Consider the following 24,131-nt stretch of genomic DNA (forward strand, 5'->3'; position numbering starts at 1 on the left):
CTGACTCACAGAGGTCTGGTTTTTCCCCAGCATCTCTGGAGGGGATGTAGGTGCTTTTTAGGGCAGCTCTTTCTGGACACCCTCCTCTCCCCGCCTTTTCCAGTCTCCTTGGCCGTCCCTTGGTGATGAGGCCCTCTGGCCCATGACCACAGGGGCACAGGGCACAAATGCTGGGGGCAGTGGGGAGAAGGGGGTCTCACCTGGCCAACAGACCCACGGCGTAGTGCTGGGTGTCAGCACACAGCAGCATGTCCCAGCCACGCTTGTGCTTCATAGCCTTCACCACACGGTCACAGCGCAGTTGGTAGAGCAGAGCCTTCATGACCTGCACTGCAAACCTGTGTGCAAAGAAAAGCCCAGGTCACACTGGGAGCACTGGCGCTGGCCACAAGGGCACGGGAAGGACAAGAGGACTGGGACCTGTTGGGCTTGCTGGGAAGGCGGTGTTCCTCCTGGCATGCTCTCCAGAAGTTATCAACTTCCTCTGGTGGCGTCTGCTGTGTGGTGATGACAACATGGAAGAGCAGAGCCACAAACAGGTGGGAGGAATAAGGGATCATCGCCTTGTTGCACGCAGGCACCTGGACAATCCCCCAGATCACCAGAGTTGCCTGCAAGAGAAGCAGCCCCAGGCAGGGCTCAGTGCCGAGGTGTCCATGGGGCAGGACCCAAGGGCAGACGCAGGGGAGCAGCGGGCCTGGTGCCCCCTGAGCCTGCCCCTGGCCCCGGTTTCAGCCCAGCGCCTGAGGCGGAGAGAGGATGGAGAGCTGCTGGAGAGGCGACCTGGGGGTGAGCAAAGGCCAGTTCCAGAAACTCACAGCCAGGGCAAAAACGTCCTCGTTGTCCCCATCAGACGTGCACATTCTGTGCAGAGGCCAGTCCTCCATCACACGGAGCAGTGTTGGCAGCACTTTCTCCACTGCTGGTCCCGATGATCCTATGGTTCTCCACATCATTGCAGCAGCTCTGTGGGATCAGAGCTCTGTGTCAGGGGCATGTCGGTCACAGCACCATGCCCTGTGCAGCTGTGGGGGCCCAGGTGACAGAGCCCTGGAGCCCTGAAGGGCAGGGAAGGAGCACTGGCAGCAGGCTCAGGAAACAGAGGGGCCCGAGGGTCCTGGGCCTCTCTGCCTGTCTGGCAGACCCCACGGGACAGGCTGTGCAGGGCCACGGGCCCTAAAGGCTGCTGAGCCCTGAGCTCTCCAGGCTCGTGGGCCCTGTACCTGTCACACGTTGGGGCACAGCGCAGGAGGGTCAGCACCACGTCAGCAGGGTGTTCTTCAGCCAGCCTCACAAGGTCAATTTGCAGCCTGGCATCCACAGAGACGTGGGAGACGAGACTCTGGTGGATGTTCCTTACAATGCCTGGCACCTGGAGGAGGCATGGGGAAGACTTGGAGCACTGTCCAGGGGAGAAACTTCCCATGCTGCCCCCAAGAAGTGGTTTACTTCCCGCCACACTGTGCTGGCCTCAAAGGCTGAGTGGGCCCAGTTACCATGGCTTGAGGGGACACACAATCCTGGGAAGTCCTCCAGGCCTGGCCCCAAGCTGCTTACCTGCTGCTGAGAAAGAACAGCACTCTCCTCGAAAAAATCCATAGTGGGAGCATGAATCATAGTGGGAGCAGGCGTGGTGTCAGTATTTGTGATGCCCTGAGTCTCTTCATTGTTGCTGTTTGTGATGGCCACATCCTCAGTCTTTGACGAGTGAAGAGCCTTTGCCCAGGTTTCAGTCGCTGAGGCGTCAGAGTCTTCTGAGCGCTCAGCCGAATCCGGGCTGACATCAGGCTCAGCCTGGAGCTCGGTCAGCCCCGAGTCAGGCTTGGCTGGGCCCTCAGCTGCTGTGCTGCCGGTCTTTCTCCGCCGAATGCGCAGGAACTTCCGGAACATCTGCAGGAGAACAAAGGACAGGGAAGCCTGGTGTGTTCCATGGAGTGCTCCAAGCGTGGTGCTCGGCTGAGCAGTGACAGCAGGCCCAGCCCAGGTGGGGATGGCTGCTGGTACCTTCAGGCTTTTGCGGAAGCGGCCACGGCTGGGTTCCTGCTCTTGTGTCTGGTCCAGGGCTGCACCTGGAAAAAAGCGAGCACAGCCAGAGCTGAGGGGCTGCTGGAGAGGCCGGAGAACACAGCCCAGCCCTTTGTTCCCCAGGAAGGGACAGTCCCGGGATGCCCCAGGGGATGGAGCACGGCCACTGCGGGGTGTCTGCCCGGCCACTCTTCCATCCTGTCCATGGGCATGTCCCCAGGGGATGGGATGGGATGGGATGGAATGGGATGGGGTCAAGCTGGCTGCAGCCATCAGCCCTGTGGCTCAGCTCTGCCACTCACCTGAGACAGAGAAACCTCAGGAAGGCTGCAGGACAGCAAGTCCTGCACTCTGGTCTTGAGGGCTCCTGCCACAATGACAGGAGACTCCTTGTAAGGATTGTGGTCACCAATTCCCTCAGTCTGGCCTTGCGGGCACCTGCAAAAGAAAAGCCTCGGGAAGGCCACGGGCTGCCAAGTCCCGACGTCCTGCCACGAGGTCACCTGTAGGAATAACGCCTCGGAAAAGCTCCGGGTCGGACACGAACGAGCGCGCTGTGCGGGGGCTCCTCACGACACCGCTCTGTCCCGTCCTGTTACGTCGCCTGCTCCGAGCACTGTGGCGTGCTCTTGTCACTGCCAGCTCCTATGTCACCACGTGTCACAAAGGGAGGGCCCCTGGACACCCTGTCCCGTTCCATGCCATGGTGACCGTGCTGCAGCGTGTCACAAAGGGCCCTTGCACACACTGTTGCCACCTGCTGTGGGGCCGCCCCCAGCCCACCCTAAGTGGCCAAGGTTGGAAGGAATCCCTGGCCCCAGGTGTCTGAGACAGCCCAACAGGATCTTTAGGAGCAGCTCAAACCATCAGCAAACCCTGCCCTGCTCTGCGGGATCAGGCCATTTAAGAATCCTCAATTCAGGAAGGCTTTACTTCTCATTGGGCCACTGGAGTAGTTCCAAAATTTGCAAACTTCTCAAATTAATAGAGATTGCTGGAGAATGTGAATGATTTGGAAGTTTGTTCCCATCTAAAAGCAGCAACTCATTTGCCGTAACACATTCCACTGAAAGTCTCCTTGGAAACATAGCACTATAGAGAGGCAAAAAGAAGACCATTCTTTGGTGTGCAAATGGTTTTCAATGAAGGGATGATAATATCGTCATTCTCTTAAGGAATAAAAGCTCTCAAGGAATGAAAGTCCACTCAGTCTTACAAAAGTAGCCCAAACAAATGAGTAGATGGAAAAAGGGCTCATCCTCCCCCAGTAAGTGGCCAATAAGGTACAGCTCTCCCATCTTGTTCCCTGCAGGAGAATCAGGACCACAAAGAGGAAAAGTCACAGATATTCCTTCTGCCCTCCATAAGCAAAGCTGTGCCAAATCACAGATGCTGCCTTCAAGTTTATTCAAATTCCAGCCTAGACCTCTCACCTTCCAGACAACTCCTTCCTCAACACGCTCCCCAACACCAACCCCCCGCAAACACCCGCAGAGAAGCCCTCAACAGCCTGCCAGGACCCCCAGCTGTCCCTGTCCCTCCTCAAAGCTTTCCCACCATCCAGCAGACCCCCTGGTTCCCTGCATGTGCCGTGGGATGGCACTCTGAAGGATCTTCTCCGAGGAATTCCCTGGCAGCAAGCTCAGGCTGCCAGGCCTATGGATCCTGGCTCATCCTGACACGCGGAGCCAGACTCTAAAACTCAGAGACAGAGTGAGTTTTAAAGTAGGTATGTTTATTCGGCCGGACGCATGTGGGACATTTCCCCAAATACATGCGTGCCCCTTGCTTACACACGTGTTCTTTTATCCCTGGAGTGTTACATATGCATTAAGTTTCCCCATGGGCCATTTCCTGGCTCCCCTCCCTCTCCGCTCTGTATGCTAATCAGCTTGTCGGTCCTCTGCGCCTGCGCAGCTGTCTCTGGTGGTCGTCCCAGGCTTCGGGGGTCGTAAAAGGGATGAAGTAAGAATGGTCTTCTTCAGGCTGACTTTTCGACCCCACTGCTTTGCACATGCCCATTGATTCCTTGGCCACGGTCCAAGCCTGGGGTCAGGATCCATCTGTTCCCAGAACATAAGGGGCCCCATTTTCAGTTGTCTTTACACCCTGTATCCTGTTTTCCATATACATTCCTTCTCCTTATCAGGTCTCTCCTTGCTGCTCTGCACGTAGTCTCTTCCTTTCCCATAGGCCAGGATACGGTATATTCTCACGTAACACAAGGATGTGGCCCTAAGCAATATCCATTATTTTATATGCCTATTACTATTCAATACCTTCTAATTAATATCTTCTAGTTCTAACCCCATGTTTCAATCCTTCCCACCAAGCCTTCCTGTGCACGGCTGTTCCACTGGCACATCTGCGCTCAGCTCGGACTTCTCCACTCAGCCAGGGCTGCTGGTAAAGGATTGAGAGCAGCCTGGCAAGCTCTTTTTCCAGCTCCCTCTGTACTCTTGGGGCAGGTAGAACATTCCACAGGAAAGCAACTGGTGCCACAGGGAGTGGGCGGCATCAGGCAGCTCTGGGGAGGCCCCTCAGGACTGCTGTACCCTGAGGGAACACTGTTGGCCATCCCCTGTGTGTATCTGCAAAAGCTTAAAATCAGCTGCCTCAGCTTCCAGGGCCTCTCTTGGCCAGCATCCTGACGTGGATGCAGGACTGCTGCGAGGCACTGCTGGGACCCAGCGGGACAGGACCGGCTGTCTCGTGTCCACGTAGCACCCCTCACGCAGCCAGGGCCATCCCGAAAGCAGACAGACGCTCCCGTGTCAGCGGAGAGGAGCAAGGAGCACTGGGCTCCTCTCAGGGTACCTCAGCTGGGCTCGCTCCACAACACGCCCCCATTGTAAGGCCTGCTGATGCCCAGCTGCCAGAAATGCCCACCTTGTGCTCTCCAAGATGCACAGGGAGAGCCAATGAGCAGGACACTTTGGGAGGCAAACCTTCCAAGCCTTTCTGAGGCCAGGCACGCACCAAGATCAGCCAAGACTCTCCACGCTGCCTGGCCCACCCAGCCCAGCTCTGTGCTGGCCCTGGGCCACAGCAGCTCCCACCAAGCAGGAGGCAAATGCATATTGCCAAGAGCTGAAACCCAGCTGTCTTGGTTTGGAAAGACAGGTGTCTGCTAAGGAAGGCAGGAACCTCCCCTGAAATGGAAAAATGTAGACCTCTTCCCTCTGAATTGCTCTAAGTTTGAAATTAAGGGGGGCTCCCAGGCAAAAATATGGGAGCAGGAATACCAGTTCTTTATTAGGGAAGGAAATAACAGATAAAATAAACAATGCAGTGAACTAAAACAACACTGACAGAGTCAGAATACAACCTGACACCCTGGTGGACAGGGTGTTGGTAGCAGTCCAATTGGAACTGTGGCTGCAGTCCTCCCGGAGTGTCAGGTGTGGTTCTGTTGGAGAAGTGATCTTGTGGAAAAGGGTGCAGTCTTCCTCTGAAGAGGCAGTGGAAGAGGCAGCTGTTCCTCTGGGAAAATCCAGCGCAGAAATAGCTGTGCTCCTGGGCCAGAAGTTCAAGACCATACATGCAGGTAGGGATGCTTGGCTCCTCCCTCTGGGCGGAGCATCTCACAATGGCATGTTACAGTTCTTTTCAGTCTTGCAGTGGCCCACTATCAGCAGATGTCTTTCCAGAGGGAGGATTGATTGTGGAAGAGGTAAGGAACAACTGCCCGCTTCACACAAGACAACTGCCATACAGATGGCAAATAGAATACATCTTGCTTTTTTCGATCTGGGGCAACAGCAGACAGGGAAGATGTGAAAAGGGTGTGTGTAAAGGCCTTTTAATTCACAGCTCCCACAGAGAGCTTTGGGGCTCACAGCGGGACAGAGACGGTTCTGCTCACACCTCTGTCCAAAGGGGGGTAACACATCCTGCTGCAGGTGCTTGGCTTGGTCTCGGCAGGTCCAGGTGGATGCCAAACCTGCTCTTCACAGCCTTCTTCCTGCCCCTCTGCCAAGTGCAATGGGCCTTCAAGGACTGAAAGGAGCACAGAGAGCCAAAGGGGGATACTCGCACCTACCTCACTGGGAGCTCCCTGGGAAGCACTTTCCTTGAGAAGCAAGCCCCTTTCCTCCAAAGGCGTTTCCCAAAATGTGTAGGTTTTCTGGGGAACAACAACACTCCCTCAAGAAACGCTGGCAAGGCTGAAAGACTTCAGGTCCTTTCAGGACAGGCACTCCAGCTCTAGCTCGTATTCCCCCAAGCGTGTTTCCAGGTGGAGGCTCAGACGTGCAGCCTCAGGCCCTCTACAAACATGAGCTGCCCGCTGCCTCTTCAGCTGCCTCAACTCCTGCCTGCACTCACGGCACCAAAACCAGGCTGGTCCCGGCCAGAGCCCAGAGCCCTGTTCCCACAGGATGCTCTTGCCAGCACCTTCCAGCACGCAGCGCTTTTCATGCCTGCTCCCAACAGGCTTTGGAAGGCAGAGCCCAACCTGGCTGCCTCTGCCACCAGCACACCCCAAACACAGGCGGAGGAAGAAGCAGCAGGGGCTGTTTTGCGGCCATGGCCCAGAGAAACTGGAAGGGCGCCCTCCCTGTGGGCTCACTTGGTTGGCTTTCTGACTGGCTCTGAGCCTGGGGCTGCCATTCTTCACTTGTGGGGACCAGAACCACACCTAGGATCCCGGCACTGCCTGACAGCGCTCCAGGCACTGGCACGGTCGCGCGTCCGAGTCTCGGGCACCGCGCTGCTGCTTCATTTGCCCTCAGGCACACCCAAAGCTCCCTGTTAAGCCCGGATGGTCGCTGGTTCTGCCCTCTTCCTCATCCTGTGCAGGGATGGAGCACCGCTGTGCTTTCAGGAAGCTATTCTTGAAAACCTCCAGCATTCCAAGCTCCTTTGCCCTCTGTGGATGCTTGCCATGGAATCCCTCACAGCTGGGTTCAGAGCATACTCAGGCTGGCTCTTCCAAAGTTCTAGGGGCTCCAAGGTGCTCAGCAAGATCTCTAACTCCACAGTGTTGTGGAATTTCAGCACAGGCACCTTTCCAGCCTGATCTGCCCTCGTTCCTCTGTGTGTGTGCACAAACCATGGCATGGAAGAGGACGGCAGCAGGGGCCTGTGTGCCCCAGGGCTCGGGATTTGCGTCGCTTCATCTCCACAGAGATGGAGGCAAAGTGAAGAAGCCAAACTGTTTATTAATGGAAGATGAAACCAAGGGCTGAGGTGGGAGGGAAAAATTGGGATCGGCAGGATCTGAGGGCTGGAGGGAAAGAGGTGTCAACAGGGAGGGAGAGTGGAGGGAAAAAGAGGGGATGGGCAATGTCTGAGGGCTGGAGGGAAGAAGCTATCTATAAGCAGGGAGAGGGCTGGAGCCCTGCAAGTTTCCCACAGGGTCAGGCGTTCCAATCATCCGCTGTGCCTGGAGCTCCAGCTGGTCTCTTCTGGTCTCAAGGTAGTCTCATCTTCCATGGCATTTGGAGGCCTGATGCAGACACTGGTTCTTCTGAGCCAGTTCTGCAGCTCTTTCATTGAATAGATGCTGAAATTCCATGTTTGTCTGGGAAGGTCTGTCATCTCTCCTCAGGGCTTGAAGGGCTGGAAGAGAGAGGAGCAGAGCCCCAGTTAGAGCCAGGATCTATAGGAATCCTAGGAGACCTTCCTGTGAGGTCCATCACACCCAGCTCTTGCCATAGCCACAAGAAAAGGGGGTGTCAACTGGATCAGCCTGCCATGAGTCCGCCCCTCCGAGACCCTGAAATCTCTCTGTGCTCTGCCCACGCCACCTGTTATCCACACAAGGAGCAAAGCCCACCCCAGCCGGGACAGGGATTGCAGCACCCTGCCCAGGCATTGCACCTCTCCCGCCAGTCCCCGCTGTCAGCCCGCTGCCCTCACTCACCCTGACTGAGGGCGTGGAGCTCTTCCTGCTGCCCCATCAGAAGCACCCCGGCCATGCCTGTGAACACAGAGGTTGTCACGGCGCTGCCAGCGGCACAGCTCCCTGCCAGCGGCGCTGCCAGCCCTGTGGCCACACGCCCTGGTGGCCCGGCAGGGCTCAGCCCGGGCCCTTGCCGCACGCTGCCGCCCCATGGCACGGCTGCCGGAGGGCGGCAGCAGCGCCGGGGCCAGGCGGGGCTCCACGGCACCGGGCCCGGATGGCGCTGCCGGGGCAGCAGCCGGGGCTGGGGCCGAGCTGCGGCGGGGCGGGGAGGGAGCCCGGGCTCGTGGCTCACCCATGAACCTGACGGCCGCCTCTCGCAGGGGCTCCTGTGGGCTGTCCAGGTAGGGAAGGGTCTGGCGCAGGATCTCGGCCGCTCGGCTCCTGTCCTCTTCCAGCTGCAGAGAGCGGCAGGAGGGAAGGGTTGGCGCGGGCTCGGCCCCTGGGCCGGGCGCTCCCTGCGCCCTGCCCCGGCCTCCCCTGCCCGCACAGCCCCGAGGCCCGGCCAGCAGCCGCTGGCACGGGGCTCTGGAGGGGGCAGAGGGCCGGCTGCTGCCCGGGGAGCCACGGGGCCGCCCCGCGGCCCTGCCGGGCCGGGCTCCATCGGCACCCGGCTGGAGCCCACGGGAGCCTGGAGAAGAGCCAGTGCGGCCTCTGGGTGCAGCACCGGGCAGGGGCACAGCTGCCAGCCCACACACCGAGCACCGCGCTCACGGGGCTTCTCCAGGCTGAGCCTGGGGCTTCCAGGCCATCCTTACCAGGCGCTCTGCAAACTTCCACAGCTGCTCCTTCTTCACCAGCTGCTTGAGCTTCCTTCTCTTCAGGAACTCGGCCACATGAAGCAGTGTTTCCTGAGAGGCCTGGAGAGCAGCAGAGAGCCAGAGATGGCCCCACAGCCCAGGACACAGGACCCGTGTTCCTGTGCCAAGGCCTGGAGGAGGCTGCAGCCCTGCCAGGCGCCAGGGCAGGAGGCAGCTGAGCTCCCTCCCAGGGATCCACCAGCAACACGCAAAACCTCACCTTTGCAATGCGCTGATTCTCATCATGGCAGTAGAAAAAGAGTGGGAGCAGGCTTTGGCTCAAAATCTTCTCAAGGGGCTTTTTTCCCTCATCCACTACCAGGTCCATCACCCTGAAGAAAAGCTCAAGCGAGAGCACCTGCACATAGCTGTTGTCCTGGAGGAAAGGAAGAGGGTGAAGCCTTAAGACCAATTACTCCAGGTTCACGTGGGCAAAGTTTCTGGGGAGCAGTCATGGCCTGCAGATGGGGACACAGAGCCTTACGTGGTCAAAGAGCAGCAGGAGCGCCTCAGCCAGCTTTGGGGCAGTGGTGCTGGATACCAGGATGTCTTTGTGCTGGAGCACATTCCTGAACACACGGAGGCTCATGCTGACCACGTCTCCATCTGCATCTCCCAGCAACTCCAGAAGGCTTTGAGATACACTGCACATCCTTCTGGCCTGTGTGGAACACAAGGCTGTGCTGGGAAGCCATGGACGGCTGCACGGCCAACACCGCCCTGGCACTGCCACCCCACCCTGCTGCTGCAGGGCCCACGGGCCAAAGGCCTGTCCCAAAGCACCGGGGCAGGTGAGGCAGGAGAGCTGGCAGCAGCTTCCTCAGCTCCTGAAGCCCTGCCAGCCCAAGGGGCTGCTTTGCCCAGCGCAGCTTCAGCCGCTGCCCCCTTCTCACCGTCAAGGGATCCTTGCTGAGCACCACGAGGCCTCTGAGCGCCAGGCGACGCCGCTCCCTGCACTCGCTCTGCAGGTGCCTTGACATGATCTTCAGGATGCTGACACCAGATTTAGTCAAATCCAAGAACTTTAGGACCTGAAAGGCACAGGGCAGTGACAGGGGACCCGGCCGGCAGGAGCCCAGAACCGCACAGGGCTGGGCCCAGGCAGCAGCACAGGGCGTGGGCACCGTCCTGGCAGCTGTGGCTACGAGAGGGCAGAGAGCTGGGAGGCAGCTCAGCGAGGCAGCGCTGGCCAACAGGCTCACCTCCACAAGGAATGCCAGGAAGGGCAGATCCCAGTGTGGCGCCTCTCTGCTGAGTGGCTGGAGCAGGTGGAATGCAATGCGGGAACAGAAGGGGACCAAGATATTGCACATCTCCCTGGAAGGGGGAAAAAGCCACCAAGGCCCTGAGGTGGGGGGGCCAAACCCCTCCCAGGACTGACTCACAGAGGTCTGGTTTTTCCCCAGCATCTCTGGAGGGGATGTAGGTGCTTTTTAGGGCAGCTCTTTCTGGACACCCTCCTCTCCCCGCCTTTTCCAGTCTCCTTGGCCGTCCCTTGGTGATGAGGCCCTCTGGCCCATGACCACAGGGGCACAGGGCACAAATGCTGGGGGCAGTGGGGAGAAGGGGGTCTCACCTGGCCAACAGACCCACGGCGTAGTGCTGGGTGTCAGCACACAGCAGCATGTCCCAGCCACGCTTGTGCTTCATAGCCTTCACCACACGGTCACAGCGCAGTTGGTAGAGCAGAGCCTTCATGACCTGCACTGCAAACCTGTGTGCAAAGAAAAGCCCAGGTCACACTGGGAGCACTGGCGCTGGCCACAAGGGCACGGGAAGGACAAGAGGACTGGGACCTGTTGGGCTTGCTGGGAAGGCGGTGTTCCTCCTGGCATGCTCTCCAGAAGTTATCAACTTCCTCTGGTGGCGTCTGCTGTGTGGTGATGACAACATGGAAGAGCAGAGCCACAAACAGGTGGGAGGAATAAGGGATCATCGCCTTGTTGCACGCAGGCACCTGGACAATCACCCAGATCACCAGAGTTGCCTGCAAGAGAAGCAGCCCCAGGCAGGGCTCAGTGCCGAGGTGTCCATGGGGCAGGACCCAAGGGCAGACGCAGGGGAGCAGCGGGCCTGGTGCCCCCTGAGCCTGCCCCTGGCCCCGGTTTCAGCCCAGCGCCTGAGGCGGAGAGAGGATGGAGAGCTGCTGGAGAGGCGACCTGGGGGTGAGCAAAGGCCAGTTCCAGAAACTCACAGCCAGGGCAAAAACGTCCTCGTTGTCCCCATCAGACGTGCACATTCTGTGCAGAGGCCAGTCCTCCATCACACGGAGCAGTGTTGGCAGCACTTTCTCCACTGCTGGTCCCGATGATCCTATGGTTCTCCACATCATTGCAGCAGCTCTGTGGGATCAGAGCTCTGTGTCAGGGGCATGTCGGTCACAGCACCATGCCCTGTGCAGCTGTGGGGGCCCAGGTGACAGAGCCCTGGAGCCCTGAAGGGCAGGGAAGGAGCACTGGCAGCAGGCTCAGGAAACAGAGGGGCCCGAGGGTCCTGGGCCTCTCTGCCTGTCTGGCAGACCCCACGGGACAGGCTGTGCAGGGCCACGGGCCCTAAAGGCTGCTGAGCCCTGAGCTCTCCAGGCTCGTGGGCCCTGTACCTGTCACACGTTGGGGCACAGCGCAGGAGGGTCAGCACCACGTCAGCAGGGTGTTCTTCAGCCAGCCTCACAAGGTCAATTTGCAGCCTGGCATCCACAGAGACGTGGGAGACGAGACTCTGGTGGATGTTCCTTACAATGCCTGGCACCTGGAGGAGGCATGGGGAAGACTTGGAGCACTGTCCAGGGGAGAAACTTCCCATGCTGCCCCCAAGAAGTGGTTTACTTCCCGCCACACTGTGCTGGCCTCAAAGGCTGAGTGGGCCCAGTTACCATGGCTTGAGGGGACACACAATCCTGGGAAGTCCTCCAGGCCTGGCCCCAAGCTGCTTACCTGCTGCTGAGAAAGAACAGCACTCTCCTCGAAAAAATCCATAGTGGGAGCATGAATCATAGTGGGAGCAGGCGTGGTGTCAGTATTTGTGATGCCCTGAGTCTCTTCATTGTTGCTGTTTGTGATGGCCACATCCTCAGTCTTTGACGAGTGAAGAGCCTTTGCCCAGGTTTCAGTCGCTGAGGCGTCAGAGTCTTCTGAGCGCTCAGCCGAATCCGGGCTGACATCAGGCTCAGCCTGGAGCTCGGTCAGCCCCGAGTCAGGCTTGGCTGGGCCCTCAGCTGCTGTGCTGCCGGTCTTTCTCCGCCGAATGCGCAGGAACTTCCGGAACATCTGCAGGAGAACAAAGGACAGGGAAGCCTGGTGTGTTCCATGGAGTGCTCCAAGCGTGGTGCTCGGCTGAGCAGTGACAGCAGGCCCAGCCCAGGTGGGGATGGCTGCTGGTACCTTCAGGCTTTTGCGGAAGCGGCCACGGCTGGGTTCCTGCTCTTGTGTCTGGTCCAGGGCTGCACCTGGAAAAAAGCGAGCACAGCCAGAGCTGAGGGGCTGCTGGAGAGGCCGGAGAACACAGCCCAGCCCTTTGTTCCCCAGGAAGGGACAGTCCCGGGATGCCCCAGGGGATGGAGCACGGCCACTGCGGGGTGTCTGCCCGGCCACTCTTCCATCCTGTCCATGGGCATGTCCCCAGGGGATGGGATGGGATGGGATGGAATGGGATGGGGTCAAGCTGGCTGCAGCCATCAGCCCTGTGGCTCAGCTCTGCCACTCACCTGAGACAGAGAAACCTCAGGAAGGCTGCAGGACAGCAAGTCCTGCACTCTGGTCTTGAGGGCTCCTGCCACAATGACAGGAGACTCCTTGTAAGGATTGTGGTCACCAATTCCCTCAGTCTGGCCTTGCGGGCACCTGCAAAAGAAAAGCCTCGGGAAGGCCACGGGCTGCCAAGTCCCGACGTCCTGCCACGAGGTCACCTGTAGGAATAACGCCTCGGAAAAGCTCCGGGTCGGACACGAACGAGCGCGCTGTGCGGGGGCTCCTCACGACACCGCTCTGTCCCGTCCTGTTACGTCGCCTGCTCCGAGCACTGTGGCGTGCTCTTGTCACTGCCAGCTCCTATGTCACCACGTGTCACAAAGGGAGGGCCCCTGGACACCCTGTCCCGTTCCATGCCATGGTGACCGTGCTGCAGCGTGTCACAAAGGGCCCTTGCACACACTGTTGCCACCTGCTGTGGGGCCGCCCCCAGCCCACCCTAAGTGGCCAAGGTTGGAAGGAATCCCTGGCCCCAGGTGTCTGAGACAGCCCAACAGGATCTTTAGGAGCAGCTCAAACCATCAGCAAACCCTGCCCTGCTCTGCGGGATCAGGCCATTTAAGAATCCTCAATTCAGGAAGGCTTTACTTCTCATTGGGCCACTGGAGTAGTTCCAAAATTTGCAAACTTCTCAAATTAATAGAGATTGCTGGAGAATGTGAATGATTTGGAAGTTTGTTCCCATCTAAAAGCAGCAACTCATTTGCCGTAACACATTCCACTGAAAGTCTCCTTGGAAACATAGCACTATAGAGAGGCAAAAAGAAGACCATTCTTTGGTGTGCAAATGGTTTTCAATGAAGGGATGATAATATCGTCATTCTCTTAAGGAATAAAAGCTCTCAAGGAATGAAAGTCCACTCAGTCTTACAAAAGTAGCCCAAACAAATGAGTAGATGGAAAAAGGGCTCATCCTCCCCCAGTAAGTGGCCAATAAGGTACAGCTCTCCCATCTTGTTCCCTGCAGGAGAATCAGGACCACAAAGAGGAAAAGTCACAGATATTCCTTCTGCCCTCCATAAGCAAAGCTGTGCCAAATCACAGATGCTGCCTTCAAGTTTATTCAAATTCCAGCCTAGACCTCTCACCTTCCAGACAACTCCTTCCTCAACACGCTCCCCAACACCAACCCCCCGCAAACACCCGCAGAGAAGCCCTCAACAGCCTGCCAGGACCCCCAGCTGTCCCTGTCCCTCCTCAAAGCTTTCCCACCATCCAGCAGACCCCCTGGTTCCCTGCATGTGCCGTGGGATGGCACTCTGAAGGATCTTCTCCGAGGAATTCCCTGGCAGCAAGCTCAGGCTGCCAGGCCTATGGATCCTGGCTCATCCTGACACGCGGAGCCAGACTCTAAAACTCAGAGACAGAGTGAGTTTTAAAGTAGGTATGTTTATTCGGCCGGACGCATGTGGGACATTTCCCCAAATACATGCGTGCCCCTTGCTTACACACGTGTTCTTTTATCCCTGGAGTGTTACATATGCATTAAGTTTCCCCATGGGCCATTTCCTGGCTCCCCTCCCTCTCCGCTCTGTATGCTAATCAGCTTGTCGGTCCTCTGCGCCTGCGCAGCTGTCTCTGGTGGTCGTCCCAGGCTTCGGGGGTCGTAAAAGGGATGAAGTAAGAATGGTCTTCTTCAGGCTGACTTTTCGACCCCACTGCTTTGCACATGCCCATTGATTCCTTGGCCACGGTCCAAGCCTGGGGTCAGGATCCATCTGTTCCCAGAACATAAGGGGCCCCATTTTCAGTTGTCTTTACACCCTGTATCCTGTTTTCCATATACATTCCTTCTCCTTATCAGGTCTCTCCTTGCTGCTCTGCACGTAGTCTCTTCCTTTCCCATAGGCCAGGATACGGTATATTCTCACGTAACACAAGGATGTGGCCCTAAGCAATATCCATTATTTTATATGCCTATTACTATTCAATACCTTCTAATTAATATCTTCTAGTTCTAACCCCATGTTTCAATCCTTCCCACCAAGCCTTCCTGTGCACGGCTGTTCCACTGGCACATCTGCGCTCAGCTCGGACTTCTCCACTCAGCCAGGGCTGCTGGTAAAGGATTGAGAGCAGCCTGGCAAGCTCTTTTTCCAGCTCCCTCTGTACTCTTGGGGCAGGTAGAACATTCCACAGGAAAGCAACTGGTGCCACAGGGAGTGGGCGGCATCAGGCAGCTCTGGGGAGGCCCCTCAGGACTGCTGTACCCTGAGGGAACACTGTTGGCCATCCCCTGTGTGTATCTGCAAAAGCTTAAAATCAGCTGCCTCAGCTTCCAGGGCCTCTCTTGGCCAGCATCCTGACGTGGATGCAGGACTGCTGCGAGGCACTGCTGGGACCCAGCGGGACAGGACCCGCTGTCTCGTGTCCGCGTAGCACCCCTCACGCAGCCAGGGCCATCCCGAAAGCAGACAGACGCTCCCGTGTCAGCAGAGAGGAGCAAGGAGCACTGGGCTCCTCTCAGGGTACCTCAGCTGGGCTCGCTCCACAACACGCCTCCATTGTAAGGCCTGCTGATGCCCAGCTGCCAGAAATGCCCACCTTGTGCTCTCCAAGATGCACAGGGAGAGCCAATGAGCAGGACACTTTGGGAGGCAAACCTTCCAAGCCTTTCTGAGGCCAGGCACGCACCAAGATCAGCCAAGACTCTCCACGCTGCCTGGCCCACCCAGCCCAGCTCTGTGCTGGCCCTGGGCCACAGCAGCTCCCACCAAGCAGGAGGCAAATGCATATTGCCAAGAGCTGAAACCCAGCTGTCTTGGTTTGGAAAGACAGGTGTCTGCTAAGGAAGGCAGGAACCTCCCCTGAAATGGAAAAATGTAGACCTCTTCCCTCTGAATTGCTCTAAGTTTGAAATTAAGGGGGGCTCCCAGGCAAAAATATGGGAGCAGGAATACCAGTTCTTTATTAGGGAAGGAAATAACAGATAAAATAAACAATGCAGTGAACTAAAACAACACTGACAGAGTCAGAATACAACCTGACACCCTGGTGGACAGGGTGTTGGTAGCAGTCCAATTGGAATTGTGGCTGCAGTCCTCCCGGAGTGTCAGGTGTGGTTCTGTTGGAGAAGTGATCTTGTGGAAAAGGGTGCAGTCTTCCTCTGAAGAGGCAGTGGAAGAGGCAGCTGTTCCTCTGGGAAAATCCAGCGCAGAAATAGCTGTGCTCCTGGGCCAGAAGTTCAAGACCATACATGCAGGTAGGGATGCTTGGCTCCTCCCTCTGGGCGGAGCATCTCACAATGGCATGTTACAGTTCTTTTCAGTCTTGCAGTGGCCCACTATCAGCAGATGTCTTTCCAGAGGGAGGATTGATTGTGGAAGAGGTAAGGAACAACTGCCCGCTTCACACAAGACAACTGCCATACAGATGGCAAATAGAATACATCTTGCTTTTTTCGATCTGGGGCAACAGCAGACAGGGAAGATGTGAAAAGGGTGTGTGTAAAGGCCTTTTAATTCACAGCTCCCACAGAGAGCTTTGGGGCTCACAGCGGGACAGAGACGGTTCTGCTCACACCTCTGTCCAAAGGGGGGTAACACATCCTGCTGCAGGTGCTTGGCTTGGTCTCGGCAGGTCCAGGTGGATGCCAAACCTGCTCTTCACAGCCTTCTTCCTGCCCCTCTGCCAAGTGCAATGGGCCTTCAAGGACTGAAAGGAGCACAGAGAGCCAAAGGGGGATACTCGCACCTACCTCACTGGGAGCTCCCTGGGAAGCACTTTCCTTGAGAAGCAAGCCCCTTTCCTCCAAAGGCGTTTCCCAAAATGTGTAGGTTTTCTGGGGAACAACAACACTCCCTCAAGAAACGCTGGCAAGGCTGAAAGACTTCAGGTCCTTTCAGGACAGGCACTCCAGCTCTAGCTCGTATTCCCCCAAGTGTGTTTCCAGGTGGAGGCTCAGACGTGCAGCCTCAGGCCCTCTACAAACATGAGCTGCCCGCTGCCTCTTCAGCTGCCTCAACTCCTGCCTGCACTCACGGCACCAAAACCAGGCTGGTCCCGGCCAGAGCCCAGAGCCCTGTTCCCACAGGATGCTCTTGCCAGCACCTTCCAGCACGCAGCGCTTTTCATGCCTGCTCCCAACAGGCTTTGGAAGGCAGAGCCCAACCTGGCTGCCTCTGCCACCAGCACACCCCAAACACAGGCGGAGGAAGAAGCAGCAGGGGCTGTTTTGCGGCCATGGCCCAGAGAAACTGGAAGGGCGCCCTCCCTGTGGGCTCACTTGGTTGGCTTTCTGACTGGCTCTGAGCCTGGGGCTGCCATTCTTCACTTGTGGGGACCAGAACCACACCTAGGATCCCGGCACTGCCTGACAGCGCTCCAGGCACTGGCACGGTCGCGCGTCCGAGTCTCGGGCACCGCGCTGCTGCTTCATTTGCCCTCAGGCACACCCAAAGCTCCCTGTTAAGCCCGGATGGTCGCTGGTTCTGCCCTCTTCCTCATCCTGTGCAGGGATGGAGCACCGCTGTGCTTTCAGGAAGCTTTTCTTGAAAACCTCCAGCATTCCAAGCTCCTTTGCCCTCTGTGGATGCTTGCCATGGAATCCCTCACAGCTGGGTTCAGAGCATACTCAGGCTGGCTCTTCCAAAGTTCTAGGGGCTCCAAGGTGCTCAGCAAGATCTCTAACTCCACAGTGTTGTGGAATTTCAGCACAGGCACCTTTCCAGCCTGATCTGCCCTCGTTCCTCTGTGTGTGTGCACAAACCATGGCATGGAAGAGGACGGCAGCAGGGGCCTGTGTGCCCCAGGGCTCGGGATTTGCGTCGCTTCATCTCCACAGAGATGGAGGCAAAGTGAAGAAGCCAAACTGTTTATTAATGGAAGATGAAACCAAGGGCTGAGGTGGGAGGGAAAAATTGGGATCGGCAGGATCTGAGGGCTGGAGGGAAAGAGGTGTCAACAGGGAGGGAGAGTGGAGGGAAAAAGAGGGGATGGGCAATGTCTGAGGGCTGGAGGGAAGAAGCTATCTATAAGCAGGGAGAGGGCTGGAGCCCTGCAAGTTTCCCACAGGGTCAGGCGTTCCAATCATCCGCTGTGCCTGGAGCTCCAGCTGGTCTCTTCTGGTCTCAAGGTAGTCTCATCTTCCATGGCATTTGGAGGCCTGATGCAGACACTGGTTCTTCTGAGCCAGTTCTGCAGCTCTTTCATTGAATAGATGCTGAAATTCCATGTTTGTCTGGGAAGGTCTGTCATCTCTCCTCAGGGCTTGAAGGGCTGGAAGAGAGAGGAGCAGAGCCCCAGTTAGAGCCAGGAATCCTAGGAGACCTTCCTGTGAGGTCCATCACACCCAGCTCTTGCCATAGCCACAAGAAAAGGGGGTGTCAACTGGATCAGCCTGCCATGAGTCCGCCCCTCCGAGACCCTGAAATCTCTCTGTGCTCTGCCCACGCCACCTGTTATCCACACAAGGAGCAAAGCCCACCCCAGCCGGGACAGGGATTGCAGCACCCTGCCCAGGCATTGCACCTCTCCCGCCAGTCCCCGCTGTCAGCCCGCTGCCCTCACTCACCCTGACTGAGGGCGTGGAGCTCTTCCTGCTGCCCCATCAGAAGCACCCCGGCCATGCCTGTGAACACAGAGGTTGTCACGGCGCTGCCAGCGGCACAGCTCCCTGCCAGCGGCGCTGCCAGCCCTGTGGCCACACGCCCTGGTGGCCCGGCAGGGCTCAGCCCGGGCCCTTGCCGCACGCTGCCGCCCCATGGCACGGCTGCCGGAGGGCGGCAGCAGCGCCGGGGCCAGGCGGGGCTCCACGGCACCGGGCCCGGATGGCGCTGCCGGGGCAGCAGCCGGGGCTGGGGCCGAGCTGCGGCGGGGCGGGGAGGGAGCCCGGGCTCGTGGCTCACCCATGAACCTGACGGCCGCCTCTCGCAGGGGCTCCTGTGGGCTGTCCAGGTAGGGAAGGGTCTGGCGCAGGTGCTCGGCCACTCGGCTCCTGTCCTCTTCCAGCTGGAGAGAGTGGCAGGAGGGAAGGGTTGGCGCGGGCTCGGCCCCTGGGCCGGGCGCTCCCTGCGCCCTGCCCCGGCCTCCCCTGCCCGCACAGCCCCGAGGCCCGGCCAGCAGCCGCTGGCGCCGGGCTCTGGAGGGGGCAGAGGGCCGGCTGCTGCCCGGGGAGCCGCGGGGCCGCCCCGCAGCCCTGCCGGGCCGGGCTCCATCGGCACCCGGCTGGGGCCCACGGGAGCCTGGAGAAGAGCCCGCGTGGCCTCTGGGTGCAGCACCGGGCAGGGGCACAGCTGCCAGCCCACACACCGAGCACCGCGCTCACGGGGCTTCTCCAGGCTGAGCATGGGGCTTCCAGGCCATCCTTACCAGGCGCTCTGCAAACTTCCACAGCTGCTCCTTCTTCACCAGCTGCTTGAGCTTCCTTCTCTTCAGGAACTCGGCCACACGAAGCAGTGTTTCCTGAGAGGCCTGGAGAGCAGCAGAGAGCCAGAGATGGCCCCACAGCCCAGGACACAGGACCCGTGTTCCTGTGCCACGGCCTGGAGGAGGCTGCAGCCCTGCCAGGCGCCAGGGCAGGAGGCAGCTGAGCTCCCTCCCAGGGATCCACCAGCAACACGCAAAACCTCACCTTTGCAATGCGCTGATTCTCATCATGGCAGTAGAAAAAGAGTGGGAGCAGGCTTTGGCTCAAAATCTTCTCAAGGGGCTTTTTTCCCTCATCCACTACCAGGTCCATCACCCTGAAGAAAAGCTCAAGCGAGAGCACCTGCACATAGCTGTTGTCCTGGAGGAAAGGAAGTGGGTGAAGCCTTAAGACCAATTACTCCAGGTTCACGTGGGCAAAGTTTCTGGGGAGCAGTCATGGCCTGCAGATGGGGACACAGAGCCTTACGTGGTCAAAGAGCAGCAGGAGCGCCTCAGCCAGCTTTGGGGCAGTGGTGCTGGATACCAGGATGTCTTTGTGCTGGAGCACATTCCTGAACACACGGAGGCTCATGCTGACCACGTCTCCATCTGCATCTCCCAGCAACTCCAGAAGGCTTTGAGATACACTGCACATCCTTCTGGCCTGTGTGGAACACAAGGCTGTGCTGGGAAGCCATGGACGGCTGCACGGCCAACACCGCCCTGGCTCTGCAACCCCACCCTGCTGCTGCAGGGCCCTCGGGCCAAAGGCCTGTCCCAAAGCACCGGGGCAGGTGAGGCAGGAGAGCTGGCAGCAGCTGCCTCAGCCCCTGAAGTCCTGCCAGCCCAAGGGGCTGCTTTGCCCAGCGCAGCTTCAGCCGCTGCCCCCTTCTCACCGTCAAGGGATCCTTGCTGAGCACCACGAGGCCTCTGAGCGCCAGGCGACGCCGCTCCCTGCACTCGCTCTGCAGGTGCCTTGACATGATCTTCAGGATGCTGACACCAGATTTAGTCAAATCCAAGAACTTTAGGACCTGAAAGGCACAGGGCAGTGACAGGGGACCCGGCCGGCAGGAGCCCAGAACCGCACAGGGCTGGGCCCAGGCAGCAGCACAGGGCGTGGGCACCGTCCTGGCAGCTGTGGCTACGAGAGGGCAGAGAGCTGGGAGGCAGCTCAGCGAGGCAGCGCTGGCCAACAGGCTCACCTCCACAAGGAATGCCAGGGCGGGCAGATCCCAGCGTGGCTCCTGTGTGCTGAGCAGCTGGAGCAGATAGCGGAAGATCCGGGAACACGAGCGTATGGAGATGCAGGACATCTCCCTGTCAGGAGTAAAAGTCCATAAGATTGTGAGCCAGGGGAGCAAACCTCTCCCAGGATTGACTCACAGTGGTCTGGTCTTTCCCCAGCATACAGCAAGGGGACCTGGGCCATTTGAGATTTGGCTCTTTGTGGGCAGCCCCCTTTCCCTGCTTTTTCCAGGCTGCTTGGCCATCCCTCAGTGACAAGGCCCTCTGGCCCACGACCACGGGGACTGTGTGGGGCCCCCCAGGGGCAGAGCACAAATGTCAGAGGCAGCGGGGAGAAGGGGGTCTCACCTGGCCAGCAGACCCACGGCATAGTGCTGGGTGTCAGCACAGAGCAGCGTGTCCCAGCCACACCTGCGTTCCATTGCCATCACCACATCCTTGTACTGCTCTCGGCACAGCAGGGACTTCAGGGTCTGCAAGGCAAACCTGTGTGCAGAGCAAGGCCCGGGTCACACTGGGAGCAGTGGCTCCTGCCCTGTTGATGCGGCAGGGACAGGAGGACTGGAATGGAGCACCTGTTGGGGCTGGTGGCAAGGCCGTGTTGCTCCTGGCATCCCTTCCAGAAGGTATCAACCTCCTCTGGCGTCTCTTCTGTGCTGAAGAACACTTGGAAGAGCAGATGCACAAGTAGACGGGAGGAGTGCACCTTCACGATGTGTGAGACACAGGGCTCCTGGAGGATCTTCCACATCACCACAGTTGCCTGCAAAGGACAAAGCTCCCCGAGACCGCGCTCAGTGCCGAGGTGTCCGTGTGGCAAGGCCCGAGCGTGGCAGGGAGAGGCCCAGAGAAACACAGGGGCAGCAGCGGGACCGGTGGCCCTGCAGCTGCCCCTAGGCCAGGTTTCAGGCCAGCACCTGAGGCAGGGAGATGCAGTGGGGGAAGGAGGAAGGAGAGCTGCAGGAGAGGCGGCTTTGGGGCCAGCAAAGGCCACTGGCCAAAACTCACAGCTAGGGCAAAGACACCCGTTTTGTCCCCATCGGAGGTGCACGTGCTGTGCTTCGGCCAGCTCCCCGGCACATCCAGGAGAATCCGCTGCGCCAGCTTCGCGGTCCTGGGCGAGGACATGATGGTCTTCCACATGGCCATGGCAGCTCTGCGGGGTTAGAGCTCTGTCTCAGGGGGTCTCAGGCACAGCACCGTGGCCTGGGTATCTCTAGGGGCCCGGGCTGACCGCCAGCTCTGCCTCTGCCCACTGCCCCTCGCCAGCAGCACCCAGGCAGCCCAGCCCTGTGGGGACAGGCCCCTGAGGAGCAGCGAGGGAGCATGGCAGCAGGCTCGGGGCTGACATGCCAGGGCTGGGAAAGGGAGCAGCCAGAGGGCCCTGGAACCCTTTGTTGGTCAGACACCTGGGATAAGCTGTACAGGGCGATGGGCTGGGGAGCCTTGAGCCCTCTGGGCAGGTGGGCCCCATACCTGTCACAGGACGGGGCCACACGCAGCAGTGTCATTACTGCGTCATTTGGCTGTGCTTCGGCGAGATGCAGCAGAGTCCTGTTCAGCCTGTGCTCAGCAGAATCATTGGCCATGAGCCACTGGTGGATGTATCTCACCATGGCGGGCACCTGGAGAAGGCACGGGGCGATGTGGAAAGCTGCCAGAGGGAGCGATGTTCCCAGTGTCCCCAGAGAAGTGCTTCCCTTCCCACCGCACTGCGATGGCCTCAAAGGCTCACAGGGACCAGCAGGTGTGGCTTGGGAGGCCAAGCAATTCCTGGGATGATCAAACCCTGGCCACAGGCTGCTTACTTGCTTTGCATTGTAAAAACCTTCCTCTACAAGCATATACAGCAGGGCAGCACTGGTCTTGGTTCGGAAGATGGGCGGGTATGCTCTGAGCCCAGCACCCCTGGAGATGGTCTCTTCCTGCCGAATTCTCTTGATGAATTTGCAAATGAGCTGTTGGGGAATGGCGAGAAGCCAGGCATGTTGCATGGAGTGCTCCACACACGGTGCTGGGCTGAGCAGTGACAGCAGGCCCAGCCCAGGTGGGGATGGCTGCAGGTACCTGCGCTGCTCTGCGGAAGCGGCCACGGGCAGGTTCCTGCTCTTGTGTGCGGTCCAGGGCTGCACCTGGCAAAGATCGGCCACAGCCAGAGCTGAGGGGCCGCGGGCCAGCCCTGTGCTCCCCAGGCAGGGACAGCCCTGGGATGACCCAGGGGGATGGGCCACAGCCCCTCTTCCGCCCTGTCCATGGGCATATCCCCAAGGGGATGGGATGGGATGGGATGGGATGGGATGGGATGGGATGGGATGGGATGGGATGGGGCCAAGCTGGCCGCAGGCACCAGCCCTGTGGCCCAGCTCTGCCACTCACCCTCCTGTGGTGGATGGATCAACACCACCTTTCCAGTCTCCTGTGCTGGGGCAGCTTCGGGGCCTTCTTCCTCCTCCTCCACCCAGTCCAGCTTGGGCACTCTTGGGGGTCTCTGCTCCATGTCAGTGACTGGATTTGTGGGTACTTGCAGGAGAGGTGCCTTGGAAAATCTCCAGGTTAGCAGCAGGTCCTGCAGCTGTGCCTGGAATGCACCTTCCAGAGAGAAGCCTCAGGAAGGCTACAGGACAGCAAGCCCTGCGCTCTGGTCTCAAGGGCTCCTGCCACAATGACAGGAGACTCCTGTCAGGGATTGTGGTCTGGCCTCGAGGGCACTGGAGGCAGGGGTGGGAGATGCCTCAGAAAAGCTCTGGGGCACCAAGTGCCACACTGCCCTCAGGGGCACCTGCAGAATCGAAGCCTTGGAAGGCCACAGGTCACCAAGTCCTGTGGTCTGGCCTCGAGGTCAGCTGCAGGAACAACGCCTCAGAAAAGCTCCGGGGGTCTGCAGAGGTTTTTATAGGGGGGAGTGGTATAGGGCAACCAACCAAGGAGGGCATGGCAGGGGAGGAATCTAGGGCAGGATTAATATTCTATAAACCTATCAGGGAGAGCTGAGGTCCATTGGGATGATCTAGCAAAGGCCGAATGGACATCCCATGGCCCGCTGGAGACTGCTATTCCAAGTTCTGTGAGCCACAAAATTCAGCTGTAACCAGCCGATTTTTTCATGTTAGCTTGAAATCCAGGAGAGAAAAGGTAAACATGGAAAAGTGTTCTTCCAATCCTAGTGACAGCTGCGCCTGCACAGCAGCTGTGGCCGTGGCAGGGCGGTGGGAACTGGATGATCTTTCTGATACTTTGCAGCACAAAGTGCTGTGGCATTCTGTGATTCCCCAAGTGGAGAGCAAAACTGAGCCATAGAAGACCCAGCTTTTCTCCGGCGCCTCCTTTGTTCTTTGTTGCAAGCACATCCAGGATTTAGTTTCAGAGCTGACACATGTGTCTTTACGGTGCCTGCATGAGGGAGAGGGAGGGCAGCTGCAGCGCAAGGCTCGTGCCCCATCAGAGTCTCTCTCTCACCATGGCACCAATGCTGCTGCCTCGGGACGTCCGCCTGTGGAAGGTGGTGACTCTGCCCTCAAGCACGGCCATGGAAGCCAAGCGTTGCTGTGAGGCTGGCAAGTCAAGAGAAAGCCATTGTGGTGAACGCTGATGGAGCCTTTTGCCAAAGCACGGGCAATTGCGCCCACAGTCTCCCCCCGTCTGGCATCCCGGCGGGTGCGGGAGCCTCGTTGAGCAGGTGCCGGCGTTCAGGGTGCTGCTGTGCCTGAGCACGCTCCGGTGCTGTTCCTGTGGGGTCCAGAGGCGCCGGGGCAGCAGCGCCTCCGCAGCCCTGCTCAGTGAGACACGGCCGCCTTCCCCATGGTGACAGCAGCTCTGCGGCCCCAGAGCTCTGTGTCAGGGGGGCCTCGGTCACAGCACCGTGGCCTGGGCAGCTGCGAGAGCCGGGGCCGGCCGCCAGCCCTGCCTCTGCCCCCTGCCCCTTATTGGCAGCAGCCAGAGGCCAAGCCCAGCCAACCGCCCCCTGCCCTCCGTGTCCCCAGCCAGCCCAGCCTGGGCACTTGTGGTGTCTCCTCCCTCCTTCCGGGGTGGTGTCCCAGCATCGAGGGCTTCTGCCGCAGG

At 58.9% G+C, this 24,131-nt stretch overlaps 2 protein-coding genes across 2 annotated transcripts; both read right to left on the reverse strand.

Annotated features, from left to right (window-relative positions):
* Positions 1-196: 196 nt before the first annotated feature.
* On the reverse strand, positions 197-22,601 carry LOC137466468 (maestro heat-like repeat-containing protein family member 1). The gene is made up of 19 exons (XM_068178196.1): positions 22,449-22,601; positions 22,140-22,204; positions 21,881-22,030; positions 21,549-21,697; positions 21,081-21,228; positions 20,648-20,835; positions 20,421-20,558; positions 9,933-10,047; positions 9,624-9,761; positions 9,215-9,391; positions 8,951-9,106; positions 8,689-8,790; positions 8,226-8,328; positions 7,892-7,948; positions 1,558-2,069; positions 1,224-1,372; positions 819-966; positions 421-611; positions 197-338 (listed from the first exon to the last, which is right to left on the reverse strand). The coding sequence occupies exons 1-19, from the start codon at positions 22,567-22,569 to the stop codon at positions 197-199; spliced, it is 2,949 nt and encodes a 982-aa protein (XP_068034297.1). The 5' UTR covers positions 22,570-22,601.
* On the reverse strand, positions 10,303-20,253 carry LOC137466460 (uncharacterized). Its single transcript, XM_068178189.1, has 12 exons — positions 20,030-20,253; positions 19,721-19,858; positions 19,312-19,488; positions 19,048-19,203; positions 18,786-18,887; positions 18,323-18,425; positions 17,989-18,045; positions 11,664-12,175; positions 11,330-11,478; positions 10,925-11,072; positions 10,527-10,717; positions 10,303-10,444 (listed from the first exon to the last, which is right to left on the reverse strand). The coding sequence occupies exons 1-12, from the start codon at positions 20,138-20,140 to the stop codon at positions 10,303-10,305; spliced, it is 1,986 nt and encodes a 661-aa protein (XP_068034290.1). The 5' UTR covers positions 20,141-20,253.
* Positions 22,602-24,131: the final 1,530 nt, after the last annotated feature.

The sequence above is a fragment of the Anomalospiza imberbis genome, unplaced genomic scaffold (assembly GCF_031753505.1).
Source record: "Anomalospiza imberbis isolate Cuckoo-Finch-1a 21T00152 unplaced genomic scaffold, ASM3175350v1 scaffold_221, whole genome shotgun sequence".
NCBI lineage: Eukaryota > Metazoa > Chordata > Aves > Passeriformes > Viduidae > Anomalospiza > Anomalospiza imberbis.